The sequence below is a fragment of the Syngnathus floridae genome, chromosome 21 (genome assembly GCF_059516105.1).
Source record: "Syngnathus floridae isolate MCC-2025c chromosome 21, RoL_Sflo_1.0, whole genome shotgun sequence".
Classification (NCBI taxonomy): Eukaryota; Metazoa; Chordata; class Actinopteri; order Syngnathiformes; family Syngnathidae; genus Syngnathus; species Syngnathus floridae.
The window spans coordinates 4,112,875-4,120,851 of NC_142433.1; the positions used below are offsets into that span (position 1 = coordinate 4,112,875).

At 43.3% G+C, this 7,977-nt stretch overlaps 1 protein-coding gene across 4 annotated transcripts; it reads left to right on the forward strand.

Annotated features, from left to right (window-relative positions):
- Positions 1 to 147: 147 nt before the first annotated feature.
- Positions 148 to 6,563, forward strand: topaz1 (testis and ovary specific TOPAZ 1). Of its 4 annotated transcripts, XM_088366143.1 has the most exons (21): positions 148 to 525; positions 1,417 to 1,595; positions 1,728 to 2,572; positions 2,656 to 2,702; positions 2,871 to 2,968; positions 3,042 to 3,091; positions 3,155 to 3,198; positions 3,277 to 3,335; positions 3,515 to 3,601; positions 3,766 to 3,823; positions 3,943 to 4,094; positions 4,229 to 4,321; positions 4,390 to 4,493; positions 4,559 to 4,628; positions 4,709 to 4,880; positions 4,948 to 5,048; positions 5,159 to 5,324; positions 5,408 to 5,560; positions 5,678 to 5,881; positions 5,977 to 6,163; positions 6,213 to 6,563. In XM_088366143.1, the coding sequence occupies exons 1-21, from the start codon at positions 258 to 260 to the stop codon at positions 6,430 to 6,432; spliced, it is 3,357 nt and encodes a 1,118-aa protein (XP_088222269.1). In that variant the 5' UTR covers positions 148 to 257; the 3' UTR covers positions 6,433 to 6,563. The 4 variants fall into 4 exon arrangements, with proteins under 4 accessions (XP_088222269.1, XP_088222267.1, XP_088222268.1 ...); XM_088366141.1 differs by having other exon boundaries at positions 1,417 to 2,572; XM_088366142.1 differs by having other exon boundaries at positions 1,417 to 2,572; positions 6,234 to 6,563.
- The last annotated feature ends 1,414 nt before the right edge of the window (positions 6,564 to 7,977 follow it).

A 7,977-nucleotide genomic window follows, 5' to 3' on the forward strand; every position in this document is an offset into this window, starting at 1 on the left:
GACTGTACAGGAGTAGAATCAGTCCATATATAATAAAGTATGAAATGTGTTAAGTGTGTAGTTTTGGCCATCTCTTGGAAAATGTAGATGTTTGGTACACAAAAACTTAATTGAGTCGTTTACGCATTGCGCATGCGCTTTGCGGCCACACCTACGGTTCGACTCCGCCCAAAATGGCGGTCCTGCGTTAATCAACACACTACTGGCGGTAACAGTAGAAACCGAACACAGTACTTCAACAAAAAGGTTATTCTATAATGATTCCATCCTCAAAAAAGGGAACCAGGTTTAAAAATCTAACCTCTTTCAACCCGGTTTCGCGACTAATACTGAGAGCCCAACAAAATCTGTCAGAGGATGGAGGTGACAGGACATTCTTCCGAACGAATCCGATCGCCAATCCACTCAGAGCGGACACCAGTACCCGAAGCATTTGTGTCAACAGTGCGGAGTGCACAAGTGACCCCGGTGCTTTCCAAGGGACGTCGGTGGAATTGGTGCCATGGCGGCGTGGTTGTATTACAGGCGAGTATTCAGAGCAAGCGGAGAATTCTTTGCAGCTCCGGGGTTCGTGTTTGCGTGGGTTTACAGACTGCCCTCCATGCAAACCTTAAATGTAGGCCATCGCTTAAATGTGTTGCCAAAGTGAAAACGAAATAAGATCATCAGGAAGCGTAAAGCGGTTGTGGCCCGAGCTGGTGAACCGCTGCAAGGACAACCAAAATCGTCACGTAAGGCGCTTTATTTTAATTAAATTCATCCCAAGAGTTTTTGAATTCGTGTTTGGGCCATGAAATGTCAAAAGTTTAGTTTATTTTTTCATGCGGTTTCAAGCCAATTGTAAGAAATGAGGGGATGCTAAGCTAACACGCTTCGTTTTGACGTTTTTATTTGTGTGGCTTGGCATTAATGGAGTTGTTCGAACAGTATGGAAATTAAAATCTAAAATTATTTTCTTGACTAGGAAATGTAACAAAAATATTATTTATGACCTCAACCAGTGTTAAAAAGCAACCTTAGTTTAGACATTTGCAACACAATGTGATGCACACAAGTTTTTTTGTTTCTTTTTTAAGAACAGCACTCCCTTCAAACCATCACCAATATATTAGGAAACCTAAAATTAACCATGTTTTTGTGAAGAGCTGAGCTTTTCTGGGTGAATTCTATTTCTAAGCAGATGTTACTGTCAAACTGATGCACTGAAGCAATACTGAATGACAACATTTTTGTAGTTATACCTTCAAGCTGCTCTTTTTTGTATGTCTAATAAAAAACTGTTGAGGAAAATCAATCCCCTAGAATTTGAAGTTGGCATATAAACTGGTGATAAAATTGCCAAACTTTGCTGCACAGATTAGTTTGATTTTTTTTAAAAAATCTCAGTCCGTGACAACTTTCTGTTTTCACTTACAGATTTGAATCCAACCTCTACCTCCATTGCTGGTTCAGAAAGCACGATGAGAAGAATAATTAAATCCTCTGGCTGTGGCCTATGTGGTGACTGTAAAATAATTCCTTCTCAGACGAGGACACTGATTATGCAAGAGCAGAAAAACTTGGCCCCTCACCCAGAACCGCAGAAAGCCACTCAGGTAGTTAAGGAAGCCCTCCATGCTACAGTCAACATTTGTGATGTAGTCCTAAATTCTGATCCAAGGTGCTACCATTGTGGCTTTGTGCTACCAGAAGGTCTCAAGACCAAGACTGTGCATTGCTTTAAACAGGAAATGAGAGCTGGATTGCAGATCAGGCCACGTTGCTTTGGCCTCCAGAAACATGGAAATGATGAGCACCCAAATGGTACGTCAAGTGCAAGTATGCAAAAGGATGAGGAAGTAAGAGGCAGTCCTGAAACGTGCACGATGCCAGACAAGACACCGGAATTGTTGGACGATGGACCAGTGTCCTTCACCTGCCAGCGAGTGAGGATCTTCGTTTGGAAAAAAAAAGATTCTTGTGCACGCACTTACATAACCCGGCACAGCAGGCAGTTCTTTGTGAATAGAATCACGAACCTGGACAACGGCATGAATGATTCTGAACCAACACGAGTATTCCCATCGGTTTCCTGTACTCTAAGAGAATGTTCACCCTCTTTTAGCCTTAGTGGTGCTGAAAAGAATGGAATTGATAACGGGCCTGTGGAAGAAACGGAAAAAAATAACGAGGGGCAAGGTGCGTCGGAGCAACTGGAACAGACGATGAATGCCGAATGTTCGCCGGGGGCCGCCGAATCCAGCTCTCCCCCGAGCAGTTTTGATCGCAATGATGATGATGAAGTCTTCAACGGTGAGGGTCGGTCATCTTCAGATGGTGACCCAGGACCAAGTTCATCTGAGCCAGCAGAGTCTTCAACTGAGATCGGTGCAAGCGCTGACACTCAGCCGTGCCTTTTGGACGAGGTCACCGCATATCAACATGATATCCTACTCGTTAATGTAAACCAAGATGACTCCGAGCTCTTCGGCAACCTGCCCCAGGAGAGTCTCCTGAAACTGGGTCCCGACAGAGTTCTCCAAGACCCAAAGACTTTGACCACATATGGAGAGTCGCGGCCTAGCACGCAAAGGTAAAGCTCCATATTTGACAACATCTCCCAGTTGCCAAAGGCTTATTATCACAACATGTTGTACTATATTACTTGTGTTTCAGTTGGACCCCAGTTAATATAAATCTTCTGTGCGACAGTCCAGACAACGGTATGGCCAATTTAAGGACCTCGCTGAAACTTATAATGACGTGCCACTCGGCAAGAAATTGTTTTTGTGTTAAAACACACCAGAGGCAATCTCCAAGCGTGACAGAGATTTGTTTTCGAGAAAGAACCTCAAGTGTTGGAATTCTAATTACACTTCTGAATTTTGCAGAAGAAAGCCCCAGCAGACCCTGGAGGCCACAAAAGAGCACTGTCTCCCCCAAAAGGCAAAAGATAGTCTTCAGCGAAGAATACGGCACCAAACCAATGGTAACGAAGCGAAACTAATGAACGCTTATGACTTAATTAGAATTTTAATGTTACCGCCTGTGTTATTGAACAGGATACGTCTTACGGCAGCAGAAATTTTCAACACGGCGGCATCCAGGAAAGGTATATTTTCACGTATTTCAATCCGAAGGGTCTAGTTTTGTATTGATTGTCCTTTTCGAGCAGGGATGCATGTAACGCGTTCTCTTCATTTTGGACAGCGAGAAACGGTGAGTGGAATGTCGAGAAGCACTTTTAGGAATTAAGTGCCGACTTTTGAATACTTACTTGGCTGCTCTTTTCGACAGATCCACCCACGCTGCACCCCACAAACAAGGCGGATCCTAGGTGTTTTAAAATTAATTCAGTAAGTAGTGCGAAGGTTCCAACTCTTCCAGGTGAACAAAGGTTAAAGATGTATTTGAATGTTATTATACTTCGGTAAATATTTCTGAGCAAATTTGGTAAAACAAAGCGTCCTTTGTAATTCATTGAAGACGGGACCAAAATAGTAATTTAACAGAACTAATTGTGTCCAACATTCAGTACTGCAGGCTGTTCTTCAATGAATCCGAGTCCTGTACCTACAAGGTATGCCGCTTTCGGCATGTGCCTATGGAGGGCGACGAGAAGGTAAACTTAGTACAGTAGAACCTTTTAATTTTTTTTTTTTCCTCCGTCATAGAAATACAAAGATGCTCGGGTTATTTGGTAGTCAACACCACCCTCTGCTGTATTTGAAATGTAAAACCTAGACTGGATGGAGATTTTTCTTTTTTTTTTCTCCTCCATTCCAGTTCTGTATCAACATGGTGGAGCGCTTCACCCTAAATCCAGCGTGCCTCCAGAGAGCAGGTCCAACTTCAAATGTCTCCTGTTCACCTGCACAATCTCAGGAACTCCGATGCAGCGAATCATCTTTTCACTTCGCACGTTCATCCTTCACCATTGTCCTCGTTTTGTTGTTTTTCCAGGAGCTTTGTTCATAAACTACTACCGCGACAATCCCCCGGGATTATTTTTCTCCATGCCTGTCTTTCTCTCACTCTGCTGGGCTCTTCTGAAAGCAGGCATCGTGCCTGATGTTCTGTCAGTGCTCAGTGTCAGCTTGGCTCACAAGATCGTGGTGAGTTTACGTTCCGTGGCGCTACTCTGTAATGTGTCATATCGGCCAGCAGGTGGCAGAAAATGATGCTATTTAGGGAGGTCACCTCAGTTTCTCATCATCTTGGGAGAAATTGTTTCTCTCGCCTTTCTTAGCCTACTCATGAGTTCCTGCTCGCCCTTTTCACCTTTGTAAGAGAGAAAAGCTTCACAAGTGTTGTCCCTCACCTCCTGCTGCTAACTTACAAGGTAAATGAACACCTCTATACTTCACCTGCGTATGTACGTCTGTTACAAGAATTTTCATCCACCGACAGATGGCCAGTGAACATTTAATGCTGAGCTTGGATTGCTTCGATGTTGTTAAAAACACTCCTGAATTCCAGAAGCTGATACATTCAGATGCGGCTGCCAATCTAAGGTGGGTTGGTTTTGATGAATAAGAAAAGTACCCTCGCTCACTGATTGTCTCCTTTCTTCTCAAAGATTTTCCATGACCAGCAGTGTGCCCGTTTCAGACTCCTTGAACTTGGCCTGTGTCATGGTGGAGATGGAGGTTAGCCACTGCTTTTCAAACATCTATCGAGCTGTTTATTCCGTGCGCAGCTTGCCAACCGACATTGTTGTGTTTGCCAGCTTTGTGTTAAGCAAGCGAACTGGTGCTGTCTGGCGAAAGCTTTTAGCTCCATTTGTACACCCCACCGACATCCCAGCCAACTGGAGCGCATCAGCGGCTACATCACTGTCGCTCTTCTGTCAGAGACCAAAGACAAGATGTCGGTGCCGTTTGCGGCTTTCGCTGAGACAAGTAAGACCCCTTTATTTAATAAAAAAAAAAAAACATCTAGCAACATTTCTATATTCCTCCAATGTAGTTTGCCCCAATGAAGTTCCAGACTGCCTGTTGATGGGTTTCATTGGCCGAATTGGAGTCTCTCTCATGCTAAGATACCATAAGACTCAACAGTGGGCCAAGGTAAGAACACCTAAATATATTTTTTAATATTCCTGCATCATATTATACAGTGTTTTCCTCCCTTTATTGATCCAAGGCACAAAAGCTTAATTGTAGCTTTTGCACATTAGGGTCGGAAGGTGGTGGAGGTGCTGACCCAATTCAGGATCAACTACTCCATACAGAAGAGTTTGTTTGAAAATGAGGACGGTCAGTCACGCTGCCACCTGATCACCTTGGCAACGGAGATCTTCCTGCTCAGTGGCAGCCTGGAAGGAGCCCTCCAAACTCTCCGAGGTATCGTTGAGTTGGAGCCCAGGGCGTCCCTGAGACTTGTTCTGGTGGTGATGTTGGGACAAATTTTGTTTCTGTGACTACAGAGAACAAATGGTTTGTGAGTTGCAATATGTGGCCGTGTGAGCATCCGGACTTGGAGAATAGAAGCCGTGTGCTCGTCCATCTGGCTGAGAAAGCCTCGCAAAGAGACGCCTTGGAGGTCTTGTGTAATCTCCCAGGAATACAAGAACCCTATGGTGAGAAGAACACCCATAAGGGTTTTATTAATCTTCATTCAATTCAGTTACAGGTGATGTTTATGCTCATCTGGTTTATTTTGGTCAAATCAAATAGATGTCTTTCTTTCTCCCCAGACCAGGTTGACATCTCCAGGTACACCCCCCTGTTTAATGCTCACCTGAAAGTGTGCGTGGACAGACTAATGCTTTCTGTAGCTGCGGACTCGGTGGACTTGATGCTTTCTCGAAAGGTACCAGTAGAGGGAGCTGTGCTGCAGGCGCTTTTGCACAAGCTGGGGAAACAAAACCTCTGGCTACGTGCGCGCAAGATCTTCAGTCGTAAGTAGAGGACAAAGGTCCTAAAATCACACACGGTTGCATTTTTTTAAAAATATATCTGCGTTGCTTGACTAACCTATATGTGTACCCATAAGACTCTCAAACCGCTGGCTATTACCCAGCCGTGTCGGCCCCCGCTGGGTTCATGGCGCTGACTGTTTCCAGTCGACTGGGGGAGGTGGAACTCGCACTCACGTTTGAGATGTTAATTACTGTCAATGCTTCAGTCATTCTCCCTATTTCTGAGAAGACACCCACCACCCTCAGCATCACCCTAAAAAGGTAACAACACCTCATATATAGATGCATGTAGCCGCATGGTTCCTGTTAGGACTTGTTTTTCTCTCACCAGGAGTCAAGAGAGCGAGAGCGAGTACCTCTCAGCCGGGAGCCGTCTCCTCTCAGCGGCGCTCATCCCGCAACCCAAACTGGAGGTCCACTATACTGCTGTGAACTCCTCACAAGAACAAGTCTTCACGCTTAGTGTTGCCTCGGCCCAACGCTGGCTGCGAAGCAATCATATGTGGGCGAACGACGTGTGGACTAGTTAGTTTCTTAAGTAAGTTTAAAGAGAGTTAAAAAAAAAAATGTTATTAGTGTTGGATTGTACGTTCAAATACTTTTACTGTATATTTTTGTTTATAGTGTTTTTATTAAATGTTCTCAATGTTCTGTTACACAAGTTTTCTTTCTGGTTCTTTTTTTTTGTCTAAAAGGTAACAATTACATCTAAAGGAGCAAAATAACTTTGAGATCTGTGACTTAAACACAATTCGCCCCACTCAAGATTTGAACAGTTTAGTGGCAGGAACATCATTAATTTTTTTTTTTACCTCAGGGCAAGTCATCACAGACCTTCCACGTGGTTTAAGATAGACGGCCGCTGTCTAATGTGATTTCACATTAACATTGGGAAGGGTCATATGATGCTGAGTAAATAGTAAGACTACTTAGTAGTAGAGTAGTTGACGGAACAAATTGTATAAGGACCTCCCTTTACAACGATGAGTCCTCTTTTTGTTTTCAAGAAAGGTCATTGCATTGGATGTACAGTAGTATGGAGGAGATGGATGGAAGGTTTGATTGGAAGAGAAAACTCTATGGCGTAGTCCATCAGGTGGAATGTTTTGCCACTTTGGCATATCAGCATAACCCCTGGCCTGTTCCAAAGCCTTGCACAAATCCATCTTACTGAAATCCTTGAGGTGCTGTTGTAAATCACCCCACTGTTGTCATCTTAGGGGCCTCTGGGCCCAAGGAGCCACTGTTTGCGTCATTTAGACCACAAATTAATGGACCAATATTTCGCATAGGACCAATATTTAATAAAAAGAATTTATAAATGAAAATTAAAAACAGAATTAAAAAAGAAGCACATGACTGAGGTAATATTTATCCCCCTGTGAAATAAATTCTGAAGTGAAAATTATTTAAAAGAAAATTATTAGTATTAGGTTGGCAAAATTAAAAAATTAAAATACTCGCAACAAAATGCAATTTTAGCAAGTATTAATAGCAAGTCAGTAATTTGTTTTACGTTTAAGAAGCAGTAGGCCTATATATTTTTTCCCCCTATTAGTCGTGATTATGATTATTTTTCTATTAGGTTTACAAAATATCGATCAGTTTTGGGAGGGTATTATTTTGATGGAAAACGAATTTGAGAAATTTGCATACCTTTTTTATATGATTGATTTATGTGTTTTACGACGCCGTCTGATGTCAAGATTTGCGACGTTCATGTACACTGCAGTAAAAGCATTCCTGCTTAAAATTAATAGCTTAATGGGCCGGCACAGCAATATTAATATCAATCATTTTGCTCGATGCGCTGTCGGTATACGGCTCCTTCTTGGGGGGGGTTGTAAATCAAATGTCCGTAGTTTAAGTCCGGTGGCGTTTAATTGAAGTTTAACAGAGCAGTTACAACATCCAAGCAAATCGATCTTTTGTCAAGAATGTACACTTAGTTTATTTTTTCTTTCCTGAACACAACGTCGGACGCACGGATGCGCACGCACGCAGACTCGGGTACGAGCGCCTGGTCTTCCCCCGCCCCCCTTCATCCGCTCCTCCCCTTCCTCCCAGTCCCTGCA

Bases quoted from the DNA above. Each gene is read 5' to 3' on its own strand.
- topaz1 (XM_088366141.1), top strand. From the start codon at position 258: ATGATTCCATCCTCAAAAAAGGGAACCAGGTTTAAAAATCTAACCTCT. The intron at 3,602-3,765 runs GTAAACTTAGTA...CCTCCATTCCAG, and splicing joins CTATGGAGGGCGACGAGAAG to TTCTGTATCAACATGGTGGA. The intron at 6,164-6,212 runs GTAACAACACCT...GGTTCCTGTTAG, and splicing joins CTCAGCATCACCCTAAAAAG to GACTTGTTTTTCTCTCACCA.